This window comes from Eulemur rufifrons, chromosome 15 (genome assembly GCF_041146395.1).
Source record: "Eulemur rufifrons isolate Redbay chromosome 15, OSU_ERuf_1, whole genome shotgun sequence".
NCBI lineage: Eukaryota > Metazoa > Chordata > Mammalia > Primates > Lemuridae > Eulemur > Eulemur rufifrons.
The window spans coordinates 107,131,673-107,157,420 of record NC_090997.1 but is presented as its reverse complement, the minus strand read 5'-3'; the positions used below and the strand labels follow the sequence as shown (position 1 = coordinate 107,157,420).

Here is a 25,748-nt window from a genome sequence, read left to right as displayed (position 1 = left end):
TCTGTGTGATGCGCTTGTCTGCACCCTCTGATTTATGTAGACTTGCATTTTTCCACTTGCAGTCTTTTCCTGTTTATTCTCAATACATTTCTTTGTTAGTAAATTCAGAACATAATATTACAGATACATTTATTAGCATAAGTTTATTTTTAATGCACCTTCAATATGCATTATTTGATAAATGAGAAGACAAAATTTGCCCAAAATCATAAAACCAGGAAGCAGCAGAGTCTAGACTGAAACCCAGATTGTATGATTTAAAATATCACATTCTCTGCAGGAGACACGCTTGTCATTTGCACATTTGTTTTCCAGTATCACGGATGATGCCAACTGTCCTCCGAGACCCGGTTAGCGATGGCTTCCAGCCTGTGCCATGGCCACTGCCCAGAGCCTGGTTACAGTCGGGCCGCGGAGTCTGGCTGGTGGAGTCTCTGAACTCTTACATGTTTCAGCCCCAAAATATGCCAGCCAGTAATAGATCTTGGATTCAATTTTCTTTTAAAATAGTCCTCTTAGAACAGGCATTCTTAACACGGCTTCAGTGCATGGGTCTCCGGAATTCTTGACGTTCTGTGACAGATCTAATGTGGTTGTGCACTTGTGTGTTTTTCTGGGAAGAAAACGCCAAGATGTCATCATATTCTCAAGGCTTCTGTCACCCAGGAAAGCTGAGGTCTGTCCTTGCAGCCGGGCCCCCTTTCTGCTGGGAGCAGGTGCAGCAGCGCAGGGGCCGACTTGGGGGCGCTCTGCCCTCCGTCCTCCAGCCCAGACCTGGGGCGTGCTGCACGGTGGCGTCCTGTGCGTGGGGTGCTCTTTCCCCAAAGGAGGTGGCTTTTAGATTAAGAGGGAAATAGGTTTCTCTAAGCCGGTATTTCTAACAGACCCTGGGGGAGTTTAAGCTTACCCGAGATTGCCAGAGGGAACCGTAACCTCGTGTGTAGTGCCGGCCTGAGGCGTGTTCTGCGTGTTCCGTGGAACATGTGGGTTCCCTCTGAGTAGGTTTTCCAGTTCAGACGGGGGTGGGGTGAGTCCGTACTGTGACTGTCTCAGCCCCAGCTACATTTTTACCCCGGGCTCGGTGCAGGGACACAATGAACCGCACGTGGGATTGTGAGCGAATCGTTCAGCCGCTGATTTACTCTCAGTTCTAGGCTAGTTTCCCGATCAAAGATTATTTTCTCAGAAACTTAGTGCTGTATGTGTCGGAACTTCCCCGAGGTTGGTCTGCCTTGTCCACATTCTTCTGTTAAATTGGAGCCCCGGGAAACGGACCAGAACGAGTCATTCCTGTCTCACTTCCCCGCTGGGTGTGTGCTCACCCCTGACTGGCTCCCTCCTGGCCACCCATTTTTCCTCCTGGAGAACCTTCCGGGTTACAGCCTCCTTGCTAATCGTGGATGCCCGGGGATGCCGAGGCTGAGTCAAGACGCGTGGCCTGCGGCCGACAGCCGGCACTCGCTGGGACACCCCAAGGGTCCTTCCCAGCCATGCTCTGGAAAGACCATCTAATTTGCCGCACGGATGTGACTCGCAGTCCACGCAAGAGTGTTTTTGCAGGTAGCAGCCGAGGCATTTGGCGAGGAGTATGAAGAGGCCCTGTGGCGTTCGTAATGTCTTCCCAATTTGCCTCGATAGCTCACTGTGGGTTCTTTTTAGTCCATGCTGTTTTCAGCACAGTCACAACTCTGGGTTTACGTTTGCGTCTGCGGTGTGCAGTGGGATGTCTGCAACTCACTTATGTCTGAGGGAAAACCCCTTTGCAGGTCTGCTCTGTGACATGCGAGGGGGTGGGACCTGGTTCCCTCAGCCCTGCACCCTCCACACCCCTGCCCCCGCTACTGCCCCCACCCACCCCACCCCCGCTGGATCCCGAGCCGTCCTTGGCCGTCTCTGGCTGGCTGGGTGCAGGGGTGAGGCCGGGGGGCGCCGGGAGCCCACCTCGGCCTCACTAGCTTGCGCTCCTGACCGGCAGCCTCAGAGTCCTTAGAGCTGGTGGCCTCCAGGCACGGGGTAGGAGGTGCCCAGAAACTGGTGGCACACGCGAGGAGTTGGGGGAGATGGGGCGGGCATCACACAGAGCTGAGGAGAAAGCCGTTCCCTCCCCTGCGGGGGCTCCGCGTCCCCACAGAACCGGGCTGGTGCCTCCGAATCCTGTGGAGGCAGAACCCGCGCTACCTGGGGGCAGACCTGAGGCGGCCGCGGAGAAGCTCTCAGGGGACGCAGGGGGCTGCGGGGGCAGGACTGGGGAAGCAGGAAGCCCTCGGTGACTGCCGGCACACTGGTGCCCCTTCCAGTGGGCCCTTTGGAGATGCCAAGAAGTAGCCAGGGAACTCTTTCTGGAACGTTCCAGAAATGACGCTGATGTAGGCCCTTTGCGGTGTGGCGCAATCATAAGAGGAGAATGGCCTCACCCAGCAGTGCCCAGGTGTGGCAGCCTGGGACGTGGGGCTCCGGGGCTCATGGACGAGTTCGTGTGTTCCTCTCATGCACCCCGAGGATGTCATCAGCTGTCACACATCGTGGCCTGAGCTTGGCCTTCCCACTCTCTCCCACCCCAGGATTTTGCGAAGCGGTTATCAGAACCACATGGCAGTTTCACACCAAGACAGGAGACGCTTCTGTTCTGTGGGAAACACCCTGCTGGTGACGTCCCCGCCTGGCCTTGCCATGGCAGCTCGCAAACTCGATGTCTCCGGAGGTGGCCCACAGTGACCTGCGTCCACATGGAAGCCCGAGTGCTGGGACAGCTCAGAGTACACGTCTGCCGGGCCATGGCCCTCGCCCTGGGCCATGCGGGGGCCGCCTGCAGGTGTCCGTCCAGCCCGTGCTGGGTAAAGTCCAAACCAGCGGCCGCTGGGGAGTGTCCGGCTGGCTGTGGGCCTGGCAGTCAGTGCCGCGGTGGCTCTGGTGGGGACAGTTGTTCCCAGGCAGCCAAGGCCGTGGCTGTGTGTGGGCGGCGAGGGCGGGAAGGCACATGGCCATGCAGTACGGGGTGGACGGTGCCCAAGAGGAATTCAGGACTTTAATTGTTAAAGCCAGTTCCTCTCTCGTCGTGACTACCTGCCAGCTTCAGCGGTGACCCTGCGCTGGCTGTGCACCAGTTACTGGGGTGCAGGGCCCCAGGTGCGGGGTGCTTCCTTGGCGGGCGGTGCGCGCCCGGTCCTTCATCCTGCTCTTCCTCGCAGGGACCAGTCCTGGGATTTTTAGGCTTTGCTAAGGGGCACCGTGCTAACTGTTGACACAGATTCACTACTTAGATTAATTTTAGCATTCGAATAAAATTGGCTTCACTTAAGGATGTTTCCGTTGTTTGAAATAATGTTGCACTGTGCAACATAAAATGTGCTGTTAGTAAGATTTTTGTAGAAGACTTACTTTCCCTTTCTCTTTTATTGTTGGGAATTTACTTAAGGACCCTTTGAGAGGAAGTAAAACGGGTTCCACTGGTTTACAGTTCATACATCCTAAAACCCCTTAATACGGGCTAAAGCTGGGTCGGGACCGGGCTCTGCTCACCCCCGTGAACTAGGGCGCCAGACACGGAGAGAGGATCACAGGTGCGACAGCCCCTCCCCCTGCCTGACGCGGGTCTGCGAAACGGGCTCCGGCCACCGGGACCCTTTGCGAGGACGAGGACACAGAAGGAAAGACGATTTGGGTCACACGTGATGCCCGGTGGGGCCTGGGTCAGGTGGCTGGGGAGGACGTGCAAGGACCTCGCTCCCAGGGACGGCCCCCGTGTTTCCTCCCATCTCTCCACGCTGTGCCATTTGTCTATGGGGAAAATGGCCATTTTTACAGTGTCAGAACGAGAACTGTAGCAGAGAGAAAATATTCAAAACACTTTATTTTAAAGAACAGATGTGAGACAGACGCCTAGAAGAAGCTCTGAAAAAGGAAAAATTCATCCAGTGATCTGTCAGCTCTCATGTTCATTTCCGTCAGCAGCTCTTTAAAATTGGAGACACGCAGAGGGAAGAAGGAGGGTTAGCGTGGGGTGGGACAGGGCCAGGGGACCGAAGTGGTGGGCGCCGGTGCTCGGCCTGGCCCAGGGCCGCCACTAAAGCTCCCCACAGCAGTGAGTGGGGCCGGGGACCCCCAGCCTCCGCCTGAGCCGTAACTGCCACCAGGGCAGACCCACGGCCACCTGACACGGAGCCTTTGCGGCCAGCCTCTGATGGGATTCTGTGGGGAGAAGTCTGGAGACACAGGGGGGCGACCTGGGGGAGGAAAGGGCCACGACAATGGCCTAACTGCTTCACAAAATGGATTTTGCATTTTTCCTGGAAAATGTTAATAGGCCACGTCTCCAAGGAAATCCATTTCCTCAGGAAACAAAGCAAAACGCAGAGCCCGGAACATGGTTCATCGTTCACAGCGAGTCCGCCAGCATTTCTGCAAACGGGGCCTTGTCGATGAGCATTTGCAGAGCTGGGATTCATTCGTCACTCTTTCACGTTGAGAAACAGAAAACAGTTGTCTCTTCTTTCTCCCCGTCCCCACTAGCTGTGGGAAGCTCACAGTTCACAGATAGGTAAAGTCGGTTTGTAACTTGGGCGTCAAACACGGGAAACACTTCTTTCCTGCAAACGATATTAGAGGCGCTCGTACAAATGCTCGGATAATATCATACATATCATCGACCATGCCATGCTAGTCCAGCCCATAAAAGCTGAGCCACACCTCCATTGCTGAAATATTTAAATTGGTTTAAACTTTTTCTTCATAAAGGGCATCACCAGCTTTTAACCCAAGCCTCGCCTGGGTGGGGGTCTTGGCCCCCTCTGGCTGAGGGCTCCGGGGCTCCCCAGTGCCAAGGACGGACGGCAGGAGGGTGGGTGGGGGATGGGAGTGGGAGTTTGTTATTTATATATCCATTACCTCACAGAGTCTGAACACCTTGAGGGCAAGGATTGCCACTCCTCATCTTTCTTCATCTTTACTTGTTAAATTCATGTCTTATGTATACGCATCTATATAAACATATGCTTATGGCCATGTGTGTCAGTAGGGATCACACTGACAGTAGTATGAATGACAGGTGACGTCTGCTTGCCAACACCGTGTGCGTCCGTGTGCATTAGCTCAGTGAGGCAGGTGTTGCAGTCACCCCGACTTTAACAGAGGCACCGGGAAATTACACCACTCACCCAGGTACACAAAGCGAGTAGGTGACACAGCTTGGAGTGCCTCCCAGATGTCAGCTGAGAACATCTTTTGCTTTGAAGCTGACTTTGTGTGAGCTGCCTGGTCTGTATCCTGTGGGAGGTCTGAGTCCTTCTCTGACAACACCCAGGGCGTGCGGCTTCGGCTGCTCCAAGCTCCATCCGTCTTTCAATCCTCCCCCCGACCCGGGCCTCACATACAGGCAGAGCTATAACTCTGGCCACATTTGTCACTGGGCTGTCTCTCCAGACCGTAGGTGGGAGCCACCGTGCCTTCCCCTGAGCTTTGACGTTTGCTTTGACGATTGCGTGACACAATGTTTGCAGACAGTGGTGCACGGTGCCTGACACGCACGCTCGGCCACACCGGCTGTTGTCACCCCGGCTCCGCAAGCTGCCCCCTGTCGCACTCCCGCTGGCACAGTCCAGGGTCACCCGCTTTTCTCTGACTGCTCCAGAACCACCTCTCAAAATGTCTGAGTGTAAACAGACTCTGCTGAGGTTTCAGCGCAAGGTCCACACCACAGCTGTGACCGCAGCGTGACAGCAGGTGTCAGGCGGCCTGGTTCCGAGGGTCCTGCCTCCCGGACACTGGCACTGGTCAGCGACCCCAGGACTCCCCCACGGGGCCCAGCGGGCGAGCGGCAGGGGTGACCGCAGGTGTGGGCTCAGTCATTGGGGGGCTGGCAGGGAGCTGGGGACACGGAGGGGCATCTGCAGGCCCCGAGCCAGGTTGGCGGCTTCAGAAGGCAGCTGTGGGCCCAGTGAAGGCGGTGCAGGGCTGACTCGCTGCTTTAGGAAAAGCTGCTAAGAAGGGAAACGAGTGTCCAGCAGGCCTACGAGGGAACAAGCTCGATGGATTCTGTTTTTTACGTGGGAGGGAGGTGACCTGCTGGCAGGTGACAAGGCAGGAAGGTGGGTGGGTTGAAGGCCAATGCGGGGCGTGGGAGGGGGCTGAGTGAGGGGTCCAGGGCATTTGTCCACAAGGCGGGCCTGGAGCAGGACTCGGTGCCCATCCTCCGAGGCTGGGAAAGGTCTTGGGACCGGAAAGGATGGACACGTGTTTGCAGGTCAGGGCCCCGGCCTGCTGGGCTCCGGGTCTCCTGAATGACATGTGCAGGGCTGCAGGGGGATTTTGGGTTTAATTTTGACCTCTTGATGTCTGCCTGGGAGTAGCTTGACTTTCTTGTAATATATCTGTTATTTCCGTAAGTTGTCTAGACTGTCTGTACGTCTATTATGTGATATGATACGTCATTAAAACATTTTTGGTAACACACAGACACACAAACACAAAAGCTGAGTTTTCCCCTTTCAACTCAGGTGACAGAGGTCCTCTTAGGCCAGCCCCTGTTACCCAATTAGGATGCCGGGGAGAGAGATATTAGCATCCTTCAGCCCATCCGTTTTCCCTGAACCTCCACAAACAGAACTTCATGTTAATCTGACTGAGTCACTGACAAGTGGGAGAACAACCCACCCCAGAGTGACCGCAGCCACCTGACCGTGGAGTCTGCGGAGGACGTAGTGGCCAGGACTCCGTGTGGGTCTGAGAGGTCGGGGAGTCTCTCGCCTGCTGCCCAGGCTGCCCGCCCTGCAGGCGTGTGCCCTTTGCACTCGCGGGCTGCAGCCGGCTCTGGCCTGTGTGTGGGAGGGAGCTGCCGCCCGCCGCTCGGGGCCTTCAGTGGAGACAGGCGATGGTCACCGCACCCCGCGCCCTCCGTTCTGCGTGGTCAGCGGGCGCTGGGCAATTGGGACAGAAAGGAAGTGTGTTTGGCCAGGCAGGATGTGATGAGTAGGCGCTGGCTCATGCCCCTGGGGCCTGGGTGTTGGCATGTGGGTCTCCTGGCATTCGCCTAACTGGGCACTCGTGGATGTGGCCAGAGGACAGAGCCGCTCAGCCGGTCACGCCACCGCACCCGCCTCCCACGGCCTCTCCGTCTGCCTTGGTGAAAGAATGGGAAATGTCTAGTAGAGGATTTCATCTTTACAAAGAGCGCCCTGGCAGTTTTTTTGTTGTGTTTTGTTTGGGTTTGTGGTGGAACTTACCGGAAGACTGTGGGCACCCCACCTAGAATAGTGACGCTGGGTGCACACAGTTGGATTCAGAGGCGTTGTGTTCTACATGAAAACAGTAACCTCACATTCTCTTTTGAGTTTTGTTATTCTGATGATAAAGGAAGGTTTGGTCTATTCCCGGGCTCGCCCACGGTCCTCTATTCTTCTGCCGTGAAGGGCTAGTGAGCTGAAAAGACCAATTGACCCAAAGGTGGAGATGAACATTTTGGGTAGTTTTCAATGACTATAGAATGTCCATTCCTTTAATGTCGGGTATTGGGAGGAGAGTCATTATGGACTCACAAGCCAGGAGGAATGAAGACACAATACCCATAACATCAGTAGCCAGTAATCCGTGGTGCAGAGGGTCAGTTTGGATGAATTTAGCACCTAGTGGGCGAGGCTGTGCCTGAGACCCGAGAGGGACCCTCCAACAGCAGTCCGGGGAGAGGCAGGTGAGCCACCGGCGCCCCAGGGGCTGGAGCAAGGATCCTGAGCAGAAGGGGGACCCTGCTCATGTCACGTCCTGCAGTTCAGGCACAGGCTGTTCACTGCACCCCAAAGACTGGCTCCCACGCAAGAGCGTGTCGATAATCTCTGCATTGCAGGAGAAAGAGGATCAGGAACTACCTCTTTTTCCTTTGAGATTTCCAGCCTGAGCTCACTGCCCCGCTGCAGCCCCCAGGGCCCCCTTCCCAGCTGTCTCGCCCTAGGACCCTCCCTCACCGCCCCTCACCAGCCCTCCTCCAGAGGAGGCATCTCCTCATCTCGTTCCTTTCTCCCATGATCTGCCTGACATGTGTTGTTACCTGCCAGCAAGGTGACACAGCCCACAGCTGTGACAACGTGGGGATGCGGGGACATGGCTGGGTGAGGAGGGGGTACTTGCGGTCCCTGGTGATTCTTTGTCCTCTCCCAGAATCAAGAAACCTCAGACATCAGTGGGGATGGGGGAAATGTCTCTTACGCAGAGAAGCAACGAATGGTTTGGACTTGGAGGACCCTGTTTCCCGTTGCAAACCTGCACCTGCCTGCGAGGAAGCATGTTTATCTGCTGGGGTTGGGTGCTCCTGGCTCGGCCTGTCACAGTATATTGGAGCCCCAGTTGCTAGAGAAACTGGTAATTTTTCCTTGGTGCTTAGTGAACTGCTGCTTTCTGCTGTCCCTTGCACAGTATTCTAGCTACGTAGGGGAAAAGTGTAGAAGCAGTAATTCCCCAAAGTCCCTTCAAAATCAGGTTGTGTAAATTACCAGTTACCTTTGTACAACCAGAGACTTTTCTCATGTGGTGCGCCCTGAGCACATGTGTGATCTGTGTGTTTCTGAGGCTCGCGCTGGACAGTGTCTCCTCCACGCTGAGTCAGAAGCGCCAGCATAGGTAGGCTTCTCCCAGGGAGGGAAGGTCAGACTTGTTTTCTTTAGAAAAAGTCAAAGCCAGGACTCTGAGACAGCCTGTTGGTTGTGCTGCCGGGCTGCAGCTGTCCTGGGCAAGTGCGGCCGTGGGACAGACGGAAGATGGGCGGCCCTGCCCGGGCGGGGCCGCAGCACCCAGCCGCCCCGAGTCTGTGTCACGCGGGGCCCCGTGACTGAGGTCGCGGCTGTGAGTGCCACTCTCCCTCCCCCACACAGGGTGCAGGTCTGCAGCAGGGAGAGGAGCAGACGCAGAACAGAAATTCCTGTGGGATTTCTACTCAGCCAGCAGCTTCTAGTGCAATTGTGAATCCTTGTTTGCATCCGACTCTCTCAACAAAAGGAGGCAGGTTGCGCTTTATTTCACATTCTCTCTGTGAAATGGACTGGCAGTCGCGGAACGTGTTAGTCATGAGGCTTGAAACAGAAGTTAAATTCGCATGAACTAGTGAAAATTTGCCAATCTCTTCCTTCTGGGAAACGGGCTTAGTAATTTCCTGGGTAATCAGTTGAAAAATTCTAAGTATAATAAGAAAAATATGTTGCTCTGTGGGAAGAAGTAGCAGAAAGCTGAACTTGTGAACTGCACCAGTTGCCTCACTGATGGCAGCTGCAAGAGTTGCACTGGAAGGTTCCACATACCCCTCCAGACACACACACACACCGACACACACACACACACACACACACACCAACACACACCGACACACACACACACACACACACACACACCCCAACAGACACCGACACACACACACACACCCCCCAACAGACACCGATACACACACACACACACACACGGGGGCCAGTGCGGTTTCCAGCCACGGTTCTGGGCGGCCTGCAGGTGAAAGCGCCTTCTGGGACGTGAACACGAGTTTCCCGTGAACAGACTTTGACCCAACTCTGTGGTTTCCAGTGGGGCCACATTCTGGGCGGGCCCACGAGTGCGGATGAAGACCTCAGAGGGGTTTGCATGACAGTACCAGGGCTGTCTTTCTGGAAAGGAAGAGCAATGGGAGACACTCAGAAACAGAGGACAGGAGGCTGGGTTTGTGTTTTAAACGCGTCAGCCTGTGCTGGTGCAGGGGTTCGCCCCGTCTGTGTACAGCAGTGCGCTGCGCTCGCCCGGGAGCAGTGACAACGCGACGGCTGGGTCCCGGCCGACTGACCGAGTCGGAGACATGGCAGGGAAAGGCAGGCAGGACGGGGCTGGGCCAGCGACGTGTCTCTGAGGTTCCTTCCTGCTGTGCCCAGGACACATGCCACCCAGGAACCACCAGTCCTTGTCATTCTATTAATGACTCCTATTTCTCCTAAGCGTTGTCTTGCATTAAGGAGTTTAGCTTTAAGAGCAAGTGTGTAAACATGAGTAAGCGGCTGAGGGACTCGATGCCTCCAGGGTTTGAGTGTAGCCTCCTGTGAGAAGGTTAAATTCAGCAGCAGCACATTACTGTGTGCTCTTGTGCTGAGGACAAGGAAACCGTTCAGCTTTCAAACAGTTAATAGAACCTGGAAGATCAAGGTCATGGCTGGACTGCAGAACTCGTAGAGAGCCGTGATGCGCCTGCGGCTCTTGCCGGATGCTGCCTGCCACCGGCCTACAGGGTGCAGGAGTGGGCTTTGGCCTGTCACTGCTGTGCCACCAAACCAAAACAGGTCTTCCTTGTGTGCAGAGAAAACCACTCTTTGTAGTATAAATAGTTAATGTCTTGACATTCTCCTACGAGAGCTTCAGAAACCTTTTGGGATTTTCTCCACCGTCACCAAAGTCTGTCTCAGGCAGATGTAAACGAGGACACCTGCCACTGTCACATGTGGCCGAAGCGTTTTGCCGGATCCCACGTCAGGATAGATTTTTTAAAAAAACAACTTTTATAACATGAATTCTTTGAACTTAAAAGTATGTATAATGCCAATAATGGCTTCAGGAGTGTGGAGAGTTCTCCAGCCTGTGTCTTACGCCGTAAACAGGGGTCAGATCCCATCGTGTGGGTGGGCTCTGCAGCCCAGTGTTGGCGCGCGGAGCCCTGAGCACTGCCGGACAGGAGGGTGCTGGGTGAGCTATTCTGAACACTCCACGAGTCTTCATGATTCCTCATGCAGATACTTGCGGAGTAAAGGCAGTGCCAGGCACCTTCTAGGTAGGAAGGGGCACAGCAGAGAATAAAACAGGCTTTACTATAAAACATGGCCTGTCCTACGGAGGAGTCAAAGAATAATGAAATTGACACTGTCATAAATCTGTGCATAACCTCTAGTTTCTCCCGTACGAGTTTATTGGGTAAGAGAGCGTCTTTCCACCAGCCTCACGGGCCACTGGGCAGTGAGGCTCTGCAGGAGGGTGAAACCCATCGTTGTGGAATCGAGTTTTAACTGCCAGGGGCTGCAGTGGTGGCCTGCAGCGGATCTTGAGAGACTCAGTCTTTGGTGTTTGTGAATAACAGTGGAAATGCTGATGTAGTTAAGTTGTGTTCGAAGACAGTCTGAAAGGACACGGTCCTGTGAAAACCACTTTTCAGTTTGTCGCCTCCCTTGAAACACTTCATCTCATGAATGAAATGATTCATTCTCATGGCTGTTTGGAAATCTGCAATTTATAGCTTATATTGGCAAAAACAACTGCATGTGTGGCTTTCAACAGGTAGCTCCATTCCATTCGAGCCAGCACTCTGTGCCAAGCTCCCCCAGCGCTGACAGTTCTGGGGGCCGGGCAGCGGGCAGGGTGACATTGACTTTGGGAACATTGGGGCCATCTGAAAGCTCTCAGCCGTGTCTAAACAAAATGTTTCATAATCTTTTAAAATGTAAAATAACTAGGTTGGTCTTTTAAAAGAAGAAAGAAGGATGATTATTTAATGAACACCTTTGAATGACGTTTTTGTTCAAAATTTTCATCTCTTCAGTAGTTTTGGAAATGGGTAAAAGAGTGTCTGCCTGTTACCACTGAAATCAGTCAAACTCGTCGGGAAGTTCTTGATTGTTCTTTGTCTGGATTCTATGTGTAAGCATCACTGGGAGAGGGAAAGTCGTGCAAACCCAGGGACAGCCACACGTCCTGCACCTTCTCAAACTCTGCTGACCACACTGGCACCTTCTCCAAGGATGATAGGATGATCCACCTCTAGCAGGAAACTGAAAAGGTAGCTGGGCTGCTGCTTGCATTCTGCCTGGATGGAAACGGTTCTCTTCCATCGCCCAAGTACCTGCTTTGTGCATCTGGGAAAACCATTCACATTGAACCTTCCTTCAAAGATTAAGGGATTTTTAACCCATCACTCACACATTACAAACATGACTGCCCTCGGTTTTGCTTGCATTACTGCTAATGACTGTTCAAAAAAATTAAACCCTTCATATCTAGAAAACTAAGAGAAATAAATTTATCACACTTAACTCAGTTATCTAATTAGCTGTTACAGACATAGTAGCTGATTTGACTTTTAAACATGTTTTTGTGCTTTGTCAGTTTCCAGTAAATTGTTACCACCCATTCCCAGACACTTCCCAGAGGAAAAGCTATTAACTCAGTCCCGGCTGCCTGCCGTGTGGGAACGTGTGTGTTGCTGTCCACGCTGTTCATGTGTGTGTCTGCCTTCTGTGCCCTGATTGGAAATTCCATGTTAAGGCACAGGAGGAATCTTGCAGTTGAGTATAAAAAATTTTAATAGCTTTAAAAATATTCTTTCTCAGCCAGGCACGGTGGCTCACGCCTGTAATCCTAGCACTCTGGGAGGCCAAGGTGGGTGGATCACTCGAGGTCAGGAGTTCAAGACCAGCCTGAGCAAGAGCGAGACCCCGTCTCTACTAAAAATAGAAATAAATTATCTGGCCAATTAAAATATATACACAGAAAAAATTAGCCGGGCATGGTGGCACATGCCTGTAATCCCAGCTACTTAGGAGGCTGAGACAGGAGGATTGCTTGAGCTCAGGAGTTTGAGGTTGCTGTGAGCTAGGCTGACGCCACAGCACTCACTCTAGCCCAGGCAACAAAGTGAGACTCTGTCTCAAAAAAAAAAAAAAAAAAAAAAATTCCTTCTTTTTCACCAATTAGTAGGCTTGTTCCTTGATCCAGAAATGATATCCAAATTATTTTCCATTGGCTTTCATCTTTTTTTTTTTTTCCCTCCTTCGGTGGGATCGGCATTTCCTTATTCTGCCTCGTCAGAAACGTCACAGGGACCAGCAGCTGACTCTGACAGGGGTCCCCACCAAACAGTTGCCAAAATGTTACTTGTGGAAAAGAACGAGGATATCACATCAGAAATGTGCAGATAATTGTGTCTGGAAGAAGGTGATATTTGGAGAGATTATATTTCCCCTTTTCTGGTAAAGAAATATGAAGTTTACCCCACTGGGCATGACTGCAGTTTCTTAATTATGCTGATCGTGTAGTTTGTCATGATGTAGGTTTTTCATTTGTGATTTTGAAGCCGACATTACCAGTTTTCCCTCATCTCTTACTGCAGTTTCATACTATACATACCAAAGCCAAAGGAAACTTATTCTAAGTGTGAATAAAGGAATTTTCCAAGGCAGGGTGACACATTGCCATAAACAATTTCTGCTATTCAGGGCACACCAGGTATGCATCTGGTGTCACTGTGTCACCCTCTGTGGGATTTTACGTGGCATTATTTTTAAAGCTGCGTTAAAGAGTCCAGATTTAATCCAGCCCCTGTAGGCCCCCGTCCCACTGCCGGGAGCAGAGACTGCCCCACGTAGAGGTGTTTGTCCCGCGAGGAAGCTCCTGTGTGCTGGCCCAGGGTGCACGGTCTCCGTCCCTCCCAGCTGTGAGGCCCCCTGGGGTCCTGCCGAGCATCTGGACACACCCCCGTCTACTAACTGCTTTCTCCTCCCCCCATGCGGGAAGCAACTCTCTATCAAGGGAATCGTTGAAGGTCACTTTTGGGGTGAGGTGGAAGGGGGCAGGGGCCACACCTGAACCCCACGTCCAGGGGCCAGCACCGAGCTAGGATGGCTTCTCCCCAGCACTTCACAGTGCGCAGCTTCCTCGGGGAGACCCAGGGCTGGGGCATTTGCTGGAATTAGCCCGTGCCGGGACGTGGCCAGCTGCTAGTACCGGGGGCCATGCGTCGGGGGACGCCCCTCTCTGCTCTGCAAGTGTCCTCTGTGGGGAGGGGCCCTGCAGACGCGGCTGCCATCTGCCCATCACCGTTTATAACCCCAGCCTGCAGAGGCCAGTTTGTGGAGCCTGTGACTTATAAAAATACCAGCAGACCGAGGCTGAGAAGGAGGGAAGGGGGAAAACTTGAGGGGACAACAGGCCATGGGGCGAGGACAGAAGCAGCAAGGGTGGGGCTTTGATTCAAAACAGGGACAACAGTAATGGGAGAAATCTCCTTGCCCGAGTAACCAGGAGGGACAGGGGTTGGGGGTAGAAAAGCAAGAATGGATTCTGGTTAGAAAGAGAAAAGGGAGAGGGGAAGTGGGGGCTGTTTGTGGGTCCTCCCTCTCGCTGCTGTGTTATTGGCCAGCTCCCTAAACGCAGCCCAGCCCAGCTTCTGTCCTGAGGGCCCCGGTGAGCGGCTCGGCTGAGACCCCTTTCTGAGCATGAAAGCCAGCCCTCGGCGACCAGCCACCCCTGCCTTTTTGTCGCCGTGTGGGCACCGCAGGGCGGACGGAGGAAATGCTAATTCCAGGGTGGATGGTGAGGGGGAGGGCTGAGCCTGGTGGTTGCGTGCCTCTCTCCCTCCAGATTCACCGGCCAAGCATCAGAGCGAACGTTCGGTGTCAGCTCTGAGAACTTCCAGGGCTGGAGCGGCGACCTGGAGTGGGGCCGCCCCTACGCAGGTGACGGTGCCACTCCTGGAATTTCCGAGCTCCTATCTATGGTCTTGACATTTCATCCTGCGTTTTCCATGAGCTTCCCTCCCCCGGGACTGTGCGGTGGATCTGTTGTCAAGCAAAGCCCTCCCGTTCTACCTAGATGCCGGCGAGTGCCCGCCTACAGTCTGGTTTCCACTCTCGCTGGCAGGGGTGCTGGGCACTGAGCTGCTCATGTGTATTTAGCCCGTTCGGAATGGGAAGGAAACTTCTGTAGAAACGGTTTCCCAAGGAACTGATTGGACAGATGCAGCTGGTCCTAGAATTTCAAGTCACGTTGGCACATACCAGTGAAAGCAGGCACGTTCACGGAGAGACATAAAGAGCAGGTCATCATACCCTTCATGTGACCCAGCCCCATGCTCACCTGAGCGTCAGGAAGACTCTGCCAAAGCCCTCTTCAAAGCCAGGTCTCGTTCACCAGTCGTTGTGACATCTGCTAGTCTATCGACAATGTCAGAAGTAGAAAGAAGTTAGCTGTTTAATAACTTATTCTATCATTTTTCTGGGCATTGATATCCTACACGTGAATCTGTGATTTCTGTTAATAGACCTCTCACCCTTTTTCGGAAATAAAGCTAACACTTGCCTAATTTTTATTTCCTATGTCTTTATCATTAATATTTCACAGCTTTTAATGTTTACTTTTCATAAATGTCATACTTTTAGTGACATGAAAACCAGATGATTCAGAACAGATGAAATTACCTGAGAATGTGACTTTGGCTGGAGAAAGGCAGGCGAGCTGTTTTGGGGCAGCCCCCACCCTCCCACCCCTTCTACCCCCCAACCCCTCCCCGCCCGGCCACTTCTGTCCCTGCCCCTCCATCTTCTGGCCTCTCCCACCGCTGCAGTACCTGCAGGGGGCCTTTTGCATGGCTCCGAATTTCAAATGCATTTCAGCAGGGATTTTAAAAATCCATCGTCACAAGTTGTTTTATCACATTTTAGCATCATTTAAACAATTTGTATCTCCAGCTTTTATCTCTCACATGACAAAATTTTTGGCATCTTTGCTTGTGGAGTGAGCACCTGGTCATGGTACCAGCTTCTCCTCCCAAATCTCTCAAGTTATTTTTAAAAATACCACTCACAGGAGCTTTGCAAGGAACCAAATGTCTAGTGCCATGTAGGTGGCAGATTTAGCAGCAGACCTCATCTTCCAGAGGGAATCGCATTAAGATCCGCAGAGCTCTAGGTGAAGCAACCTACCTCCCAAAGGAGAAGAGGCGCTTATTTCCAAATGCAACATGAATGATGCTTTTGTTCTGGTTGCCCTGCAGGGCAATATCCGTGGAATGATTCAGAGGGTCGGGCTGAGCAGAAAGGGTGAAGCCGCCGCGCCTGCAGCATCCTGGCTTCATCTGCGCTTTTCTGTTCACACAGAGCCTGCCGCCAGCACCAGGTTCCCTGAGCGCCAGGCCTCTCTTTCTTTTGTTTTGATTTAGTTTTTGGTAAAGTGAAGAACAAAGTTAAGTGTCTTCAGTCAAGTTCAAGCTACACTGTCACCATGAATGCAGAACTCTGAAATCTAAATGTGACAGTGACACTCTTTGTTCCTAAGATTCTTTGCTGCTAAAGACCTTACTGATTTTAAATGAGAAACGAACTGTGCTGCAATATTATTGGAGAAGAGAACTGGCTTTTTCAGTCTTGTTCTAGGAGATGAAATTATGTATGTGCTTCAGGTACATTTGCTCTAAATACTTTGACAGCAAGAATCTGCACAAACCTTGACGTGTTTTGAGAGATTTGCATCTAAACCTTTGATTTGACATGTTACAGCACTGACTCAAGAAGGTGAACTCCTGAGATGAAGGCGGGGTGCTGTGGACGAGGCGGCCTGGGGGGCCCAGCTGGGTGCTCTTAGAAAGGTGTGAAGCCCACTCAAAGGCCGGCATACCAGGAGCAGGGGAGCCCAGGGGACTCCTAGGGGGGAGAGGGGACAGAGGGGACAGGTGTGCTGGCCTGGGTACTGCTGGCTCCTGCTGGGCAGGGCCCTCTGATGTGTGTCCCACGTAGCAGCGCCGAGGACCGGGGCCCGACGGTGGTGTGAGCTCGTTCACCCAGCTGTGGGCCAAGGCTCTTCAGAAAGAGCTGCTGAAGGAACAGAAGGATCTAGAAGCCTTTAGGGAACATACGTAAGTGCTGTGAGATGTGCCTGTGGGAGAGAGCCGTGGAGGTGGAGTCAGCCTCCTGTGCCCGCTGCCTTCTTGCCGTTTTTGATCTTGGGCCCGCCCTGCGCCGGTGGACGTGCTGGATTCCACCTTCTGTGCATCAGTGTGAGTGCTCGTGGGCTCACATCGCCGGATGGAGCCCCAGAAAGATGAGCTTCGGCGACTATTACCTTTTCCATAGCACACGTGTTGCATTAACACAGCTGCACCAGTGAAGTTATTTTGGGAGGAAAGTTGGGAGTCTGGTGACTCATGCCATCTGCATAGGTAGGGGACGTTAAGGGGCCCATTCCGGGAAAGTGTTTTCTTCACTGAAGAGGGACATTTTATTCTTATTTGAATGGCAAATACTCTTCAATTTCTGTCTTCCGTTGGCAGGTCTGACAGGGAAAGATAGCATGGATGTTTCTATGGGGACTTGGAGAATGTTTTGGAACTTCAGCTCTTGGCTTTGTTTTCTACGTGGGAAGCCAGTCTTCAGCTGCCACATGGATGCAGCTGTCCTTGTAGACAACACGAGTGACACAGGCAGAGCCCCAAGGCCCCGTTTCTGTCTTCCTATCCCTTGTAAATCGGGAGATTTCACTGCAAACGCTGCAAAATTTCCTGTAGCTAAAGTGATCCTGCAATTCCTGAGCTATAAAGCTGGAACGTCTTAGAATGTGATCTCTGCCCCCAAATTATGATCTACATAAACATAATGCCCTTTGGTTGGGCGATGCCACCAGCATTTTTACTTATTTATTCAAGAAGTAATTATAAAGCAATGAAATTACAATTTTATATCTTCTGAGCTCATATAAACCTCATGAATGACAAAACAGAATCAATTTGGCTATGTTCATTGTCTTCACAAATAAATAAACCATTGTTTTTACAAACACAGCAAATAATCCACGAGGATATGGAGATCAAAGCGTTTCCTTTGTCAGAGGGAAAAGCCAGAGATAACTGCAGGTGCCTTTCACAGCCAAGACCACCTTCCTGTTTTTACAGGTGTCTGCATTTGTTACGTGGAGGTGAAGTAATAAAATTTACTAGTGACTATTTTGAGAAACTGAATTTTTCAAACATTGTAATGTAAGTTTTTGCTGATTTCATTCGAAAGTGTTTGCTCTTAGACTGAAATAGGAGGAGGAGATATGTGGCTTCAAAGCCCGTGCTCGACTGGAACCCACCTGTCACTTCTCGCTGTGTGACCAGAGTCTCGGGCGAAGATCTCCGCTTTATAGCGTTTTGTAATGAATAGAAGAAATGACGTATGAAAAGCCCCTGGTTCCCAGAGCACACTCTGCGTGCCATTCCTGGCAGCTGTTTCAGAGGAGGTTTTTATCCGGCTCCTGCTGATGTTGGCCCCTCCCCCAGTGCCGGCACTGTGGGAAGGTGTGGGAAGGTGTGGAAAGGTGGGGTGTAGGAAGGGTTGAAAGGGACTCTCGGGGAAGTACAGAGATAAACTCCGGCAACAGTCAGCCTCTGATGTCCAGTGTTGGGGAAAACACCTGTTTTCCAGAGCTCCCATTTCAGTTGCCAGCATTTGGGCAGGTAGCCCGCCCCTGTGCAAGGAATGTGTCTTTGGGGACAGGAAGGAAGCTCTGTGATGAAAATTTGTAAAGATTTCTGTCCATGTTTTAACTAAAAGACTCTTTTTCCTACGGAAAAATCTAGCTTCTGGGCAGGCAGAAAATCTCATCTGACTGCTTCTGCTGAACCATGACAATCTGTAAGACAGCAAGGACGGTTCCTTGCATTTGCGGGGGCAGAGGTGTCGGGATAGCGTGAAGGGGAGCACAGAGCAGACCACCCGCACTGCACAAACCACGTGCAGGCGTGGGGACCTGTCGACGGCCTTGTGAGCTCAGCAGTGCTGACATTAAAACAGAAGCATCCTCAGGGGTCATTCTGTTCCGTCGTGGCTGCATTCACGCATACCGAACCTTTTGCCCAAACTGTTAAGGAACGGATGCATTTCACTGAGAGGACCTTTAGGTATCCCTGGTAAAACCAAATGGCAAAAATCTGTGGAGAAAAGAAACGATAAAAGCTCACGTGGCAGTGAACAATGATTGGCGCACAGCACCAAGATCATTATATAAAGCTAAATGGCGTACAGCTTTCCAGCGCCCCGTAGCTCACCCATCTCGCCTAGCTGCGGGGAAGGAAGCCCTGGCTTTGTGTTTGTGTCACCTGTCGCTGCTCTCTTGTAGGAAGAAGGCATCGTGAAGGAAATCGACATCAGTCACCATGTGAAGGAAGGATTTGAAAAGGCAGACCCTTCCCAGTTTGAACTGCTGAAGGTTTTAGGCCAAGGGTCCTACGGAAAGGTAAGTCAAACTCCCTGATTGGATCTGATTTTGTTCCTGAACACGGAAGAGACGTGGGCGGAACCTGGCTGGGTGACAGTTGCAGGTGGTCCTCGTGTGGCCTCGGCCCCACTCTGCACAGCGGGGTCCCGTCACCGCGGAGCTGTGCCTCACCAGGACCACCTGTGCCCTGGAGACCGTCACACACACATTGGCTCCCTCTCTACTAGCTTCCCTAGGGTTAGCACCAATGTGAGCAGAGTCACTGAACGTGAGCCAGTGTGTCTCAGAGAGAGCATCCTCAACAGCTGTTTTTCCAAAAGGAAGGAAAAAATAAGAGAACAAGAAAAAAAGGAAAGAAAGAACAGCGCCCCTCTGGGTGGGCACGTGACTGTCACTCGGGACTCAGGAAGGCTGGGGCTGCAGCCGGCCCCCTCCTCACCCCTGTGTCATTGCAGTTATTTTGCCTCTTGAAGCCTCAGCTCACCCATCCGTAAAATGGAGATAATATTACCTCCTTCACGTAATTATTCTACAGATTAAATACGACACGAATCCCATCCAGCAGTTGCCTGAGACGTATGTGTGCACTGGAATTTTTCATTTCCTTTCTCTTTTCACCTTCAGATTACAGCAGTAAAAGCTCATTTCTTTCAGGAAATGAGAACTAGTTGGCTCCTCCTTTAATGCCACATCCACCTACAACACGATGTCAATACAGAGCTTTCGGCTACGATGACGCGTGACTTCCCCAGTGCAGTGCCGACTCCCTCACCTTGGTGTTGCTGTTAGAGACACACAGGCTCTGACAGCTTGATTTCTAGAACATACGGGACTGAAACAAACCACGGAGCCAACCGTTCCTTAAGTGTAAGCAGAATAGTGCTAACTCTTTAAAGTAGCTATTTTTATGCAGCATGTGGACATTCACCAAATCTTTGCATTCTTCACATGACTTTGCATCAAAAGGCAGTCTGGGTGCCGTTGATATAAAGGTAGGATTAATAGCACATTAATGTCCCGGACAGCCTCCTACAGAGCACGTCAGTTTGGTTGCCTGCAAAATATATGTCTGTCATGCTCATACAGTAGAATCTCTTCTTTTCCACATGGTAGTGTGGTAGGGAACATGTGCTTATCCTGGTGCCTGTACAAGTACGTTAGATTGAGCCACGCACCATTACCAGTATTTAATGATTTGGGGCCTGTAAAAATGGCTATTTAATAGGGTTCATACGGTGTTTATGGAAGTGGGGAAATAAAGATGCCAGTCTCTCACGATATTAACAGCCACCGCTGAAACACAGAAGGCAGAGCCCATTCACTGCGGAAGTGGAATGTCTCGTCAGCTAGAAATGTAGGGAAAATGAGAGAGGGGCTGATTCTTTCTCCAAGCACAGTGATTTGGAAGCAGACAAGCAGGGGTCTCTCCCTTTTCTGCCTCTCGCAGGCATCGCCCACATGCTGGGTCTTGAGAGCAGGTCCAGCCTGTGCCGGCACCGAGCTACATGGCCCCTCGCCGGAGGGAAGGAGCTCTGGCTCGCGGCTGGGGCCCAGGAAGGTTTGGAGGCTTGGCTGACCAGCCGCACTGCCGAGTGACTCCCCCCACAGTGCAGATGCCACCCGGGCCCATCTCACGGTCGAAGCGCCCGAGCGCCTGGTAACGGAGCCGGGAAGTGCTTTCCGAGCTCCGTGGGAACACAGGCTCAAAGCCGAGGCTCCTGAGTATCCTTCAGGGACGTCCTTCTGGAGAACTGGGGTATTAATGATGAAAGGAGAAAAGGCTTTTCCAACTCCCTCATTCAAATTTCAAATTTTGAACTTTAATTTTGCTTTTAACAAAATGGTTTTTGGAAAATGATGAGTGTTTGGCAGAATCCTCTTGGAGTGTTAATGTCCTTAAGACCCTGTCCCTTCCTTCCTGGCCTCTCACCACTTCTCATTTTATATCTACTCATGTCATTCTCTGAGCAGCGAGAAAGTCCAGTTGTGAGGAAGGACAGCAAGGGGAGGTGGCAGGACGTGCAGTGACAGTCACCTCGGGGACTGCGTGGTGGGCCACCCAGCCGCTGCCGTGAGAGATGCCGTTGGGGCGGCCAAGGCTGACATGGGCATGAAGCTCAGGTCTTCCCGGTAGAATCATGGGAACAGGACTCGTTGTTCTCGAAAGCTTCACTCAGAAGGTGCCTGGAAAGGTTTGGAGCCAACAATAGGCACTAGAGAGTCACAGATACCAATTTCATGCAGAAATTTATTGTGAGTTATTTTATAAAAGCAAAACTAATGACGAGAAGGGGAAAAGCCAGATGCCCTCATACCCCTTTGCATCGTATTTCTCATCTCAGATAAAAATAGTCCATCCTTCCGTGAGAGTGATCTTCCTTTGCTGCCTGCAAGGGGAAAGAAGGGCAGGGCGGGAGGTTTCTGTCCTGTAGACGGCGCCTGTTAAACAGCTGTCCAGGAGCAAAGACGTGCGAATCTGGACTCCAGCGTCCCCGCGGCAGCCCCTGCCAGGAGCCCCGTCCCCGGGCTGCTCCATTCTTTCCTTCGTGTTTAATGACCGCAGACCCTGAGATGCAGAAATGAATGAAGGGCGCTCTCCACCTCAGACCTTCGCAGCAGCGCCTGCTCGATGCCAAGCCGCCCCCAGGCACCGTGTGAGGGACTGTCATCGTGCCCCTGGCTGTGCAAGCCCTTTAATAATGTTCTCCTTGTCACTGCTCTCTGCTTGGACAGCCACAGTGAGATTGTTCCTGTGACAGGAGCAACTGTCGCCTTCAGAGGGTCCCATCTCTGGTCGGGGGATTTCTTACCAGGGACCCTTTAGGTGAGGAGCCTCCAGGTGTCCCATGTGCTGGAGCACACAAGGTCCCCACCTGGTCCTGCAAAGCAAAGCCACTGTGACTTCCACCACGTCTGGAGAGCAGGACCATAGATGGTGCTTGGGACAGGAGAAAGACATGCAAACAGCCTTATCCTCTAAGAGAAAAGCAGCTTAAACACTGAATAGGGGAGCAGGGAACGCGGCGGAGTGGGCTCGCGTTGAAGTGAGTGCTGCAGGCCAGACGCTCCCTGAGGGCTCAGAGGCCCCCTTGTCCCTCCTTCCGTCCCCTCACTTGCTCCTTGAGCGTCCTTGTACGGATAAATGCCAAGCGTAGGTGCAGAAACTTTTTTTTTCCCTTTAATATGTTCTGGGGAATGAGCTGTAAGTTAAGGTTCCCACATTCTAAGAAGGGGACAAACCGAAATCAGAAAATGTCCTTGCCTTTCCATGACTTAATCGGTGGTGTTATAAGACTGAGTCTCTGGATGTCTTCCTTTTGGGGGAGACTGTTACCCTATAGTCCCCGAACAGTGCATGCCTGTGGCACCTCGTGCCTTGGGGGAATATTGCAGACTGGTGGCAACTGCAGCTGAGAGAGCTGAAAACCTTGCTGGGAGAACCAGGCAGTGACTTTGCTGATCACGGTGACCCATGACAATTTGGGGCTATTTAGAATGACGTGGCATCTGTCGCCAGGTTGCGGTTCTGGAGGGCGTCTCTGCAGAGCAGCGGAGCTGCGGGAGAGGCACTTCTGAAACGAGTGAGGGAACCAGAAGGAGCCAGCTGGGCTGGGTGTTAAAGGCTCAGTGACCACGTTTGCTCGCGCTGTTGCGTTGTGTCGGAACTTACTCCACTGCATTAAAATTGATTCCTAAGTGACAGAAGAATGATGCAGAGCAGGAGAGGGAGATGCTGACGACACCGGGTAGATGTCGCTGTTACCAGCGAGCGCCTCTCTCCGACCGAAGTTGGTTTTGCATCCTGCTGTTGAGCATCCGCGGCTCTCTGCCTGCCAGTGGCGCCCTGGCTGCCGGAGCGCAGGACCGCGCGCAAGGAGCTTGATGCGCACGATACAGTGGAATTTTTCTAGTCTTTAAAAAAATGAAAGTAGAACTCTTTTTTTAAAGACAGATAAGTGTAAACATTAGCCATTACCATCAGTCTTCTCACGTTTAAAGCCTAAAATTCAATGGAGAAAAAAGTTTCCTGTATAAATATCTATGCGACACTTGACGTCATTTAAACTAAATCTTATTAATTGGCGGCTTGGCCTTTGGTGCAGACTTCAGTGGAGCGGGTTCCACTGCTCCCTGAGACAACGCAGCCGTGCGTCCCTATTGCAGGGGCTGGTGAGGGGTGGAGAGAAGGAGGTTCTGGACGCTCCGAAGGCTGGGCTGTCCCCACACAACCCCCGTACACTTTGCTCCCTCCCCCCTTGTGTCTTCCCACGGGGAAGGGGGGCTTTACTGCCCGGGTCTGTTTCCTCATCGTAATGCCCGTCTTGGGAGCTCGTAAGCCAGCTGCGCGGTGATAGAACAGGTGGCTGCGTCTGCCACCCAGCAAAGTCCACCGCGGGTGTGAGCAACAGTCCGAGGCAACTGTCCTCCACGCGGTGCCCAGCGTGCCCCACACCTCTGAGGAGTCCCCAGGCGTCATGACAGGGGATGGCAGCCCCCTGCCGGAATGTTCTGCACCACCTCCTCAGGGCTGTGGGCCCCCAGGGCACACCTGCCTTCACTGCCGTCACCGCCCCACCTAGCGGCAGGTGAGAATGCAGAGGCCAGCGGCAGCGGGGTCCTCGCCACATCCCACTCCCAAGCCTTCCAGGACCCGCCTCCTCTCTCCTGTCGTGGGAAACGGACAGTCCTCAGCCTGCGTGGCCTCTCCAGCACCCAGGGCCGTGCGCTCAGCCTGGCCCGTCACCTCCCTCCTGCCCCACAGGGCCGAGGGGGCAGGCCCGGCTGCACGTCCCTGGCTGCCCGGACTCTGCTCAGCACCACTAATCAGTCAACATGGATGTATCTATCAGGCACCACGGACGGGCTGGAGAAATGAAAGGAATGACAGCATCAGATGGAGACTAAAGCTGTACAGTGTGTGCCTTTCCCGTGACCCAAAGGGGAAGAACTCGAGAGTTAAGCACCAATGCTTTTCTCGCTGCAAAAATCCCCTCTCTGACCACTGCTGTCATGTGTCTACCTGCCTGTGGGGAAGCTCGTCCCCGTGCCGGGGGACATTCCCCAAGGCAGAGTCCTTCCATCTGTGGTGACTGGCAGGGCTACAGTAGGACTGTCGGCGACAGCCACCAGGACCCCTGGTCCCACAGAAGGGCCATACCTGTGTCCCACAGGGCCGTGCAAGTGAGGGTGAGACCCCAAACTGTCTCCCCAGGGCTGCACCGCAGGCTTGTGTATCCAGCTGTGGGGACACACAGGTACACATACACATAGACACGCCAGGCAATATCCACTTTGCGTGACAATGTAGTCCCAAACCCTGAAAGAAAAAGGATACCTGTGCTAGCTGCTTTCCTAGGACGGCCTCGCTCCGGGAGGCAGCATCGACCGCACAGAACGGCGCCGCCCTGTCCCCCGGTCCCCGCTTCTGTCTGGGCGCAGGGGCAGGGCGCTTTCCCGCGGACCCGTCTAGGTTCGCGCGCCCGCGAGGGGCTGTGATTGGCGACAGCGATCCCGAGGGCGGCAGGGCGGGGCCGGGTCAGGTGCAGCCGAATCGCGTCAAGGGCGCGGCGCGCATGTGGCGCTGGTCCTGTGCTGGGACTTGGCGCCTTCCTGGCACCTTCTTGACCTGAGTCCCTACAGCTGACACCTGTTGGTCTCCTTGGGTCCCCCTGCGCGGCTCTCGGAGCACCTGCGCAGTGAGTTTCTGCGCACCCCTGTCTGTGCGGAGAACCGAGGGGGCGGGGACGTCCCTGTGGCGCCCCTCAGTCCGTGGCCAGGTGAGCGGAGGCCCCGCACTGATGCTCACTAGGTGCGTGGCCTGCGTGGCGCTGCAGGAATGACCAGCCTGGGGCCCGTAGAGCTTGCCTCCAGCTAGAATACCCCAAAACGCACTCACAACGGCCGTCTTCCTGGCTTTTTGAGGCTGGGGAAAGGAGGTCTTTGGGAAGGAGGAACTGAAGTCACACCACGAGGCAGCTAGCCGCCACCAGCACTTAATTCGGGTGTGATCTTTATCATGCAAGCAGATTTCTCATCTATTGGAAATGATTTTAGGAAAATCAAGTACTATTTTGTTCATTTTCAGGGAAGATTTTTTTCGTAAAGGATACTCCAGGGTTGTTTTTTTAAAATCAGTTTTGTTAAAAAATTACGGGCATAATTTTAAACTCAGCCTGTCTCAATTACCTTTTCTTTTTGGTTTCCTCTATGATATACAGCAAAAAGTGTTTCAGAAAGTGTTGCCAAATATCCACATGAGTATATTTAACAGCCAGTTAGAAGCTGACTCCATCTATAAACTTTAGCTACTTACAGCTAAAATTTGGGGGAAGAAAGTTCAAATAAGAGAAACCACTTGACCCTGAAAATCGGGTAGAACCTTTGCTGGTGGTTGACAGTCACTCTCAGCCTGTCCCCACGGTAGGGACTGACAGAGGGGTGCTTAAAGTAAGCCTCATGCTCTGCCTTAAGGTTTCTGATTATTGTTTGTTTTTCTAAACAGCTGATCTTCAAAAAGTGGGGTGGTGTTACTTCTGTTGTAAAACAGAAAGTCAGTGGTACCAAACACAAATGATTCTTCTTCAGGCACGTAGCGATGTCACTAAGAGCTTCAGTAAGTTAGACAAAGCTTTTCCTGGCAGCCTGGATGCCGGAGAAAATTCTCAGTGTTCCTACAGTTTGTTTATTTTATTGCAATGTTTCTAAACTTCCTTGTGTATCTCCTTGTCAAATCAAATAAGGAAAATGGGTTGGAGGTCCCGGCAGTTCCAGATGTTCTGTTTTCT

The 25,748-nt window shown here is 52.5% G+C and overlaps 1 protein-coding gene across 4 annotated transcripts in view; it reads left to right on the top strand.

Annotated features, from left to right (window-relative positions):
- RPS6KA2 (ribosomal protein S6 kinase A2) overlaps positions 1 to 25,748 on the top strand; it is a 291,657-nt gene that overhangs the window by 195,582 nt on the left and 70,327 nt on the right. For all 4 annotated transcript variants that reach the window (XM_069487777.1, XM_069487778.1, XM_069487780.1 and 1 more), the window contains one exon: positions 18,865 to 18,981. In XM_069487777.1, coding sequence (XP_069343878.1) covers positions 18,865 to 18,981 — 117 coding nt within the window. The remainder of the gene's footprint in view (positions 1 to 18,864; positions 18,982 to 25,748) is intronic.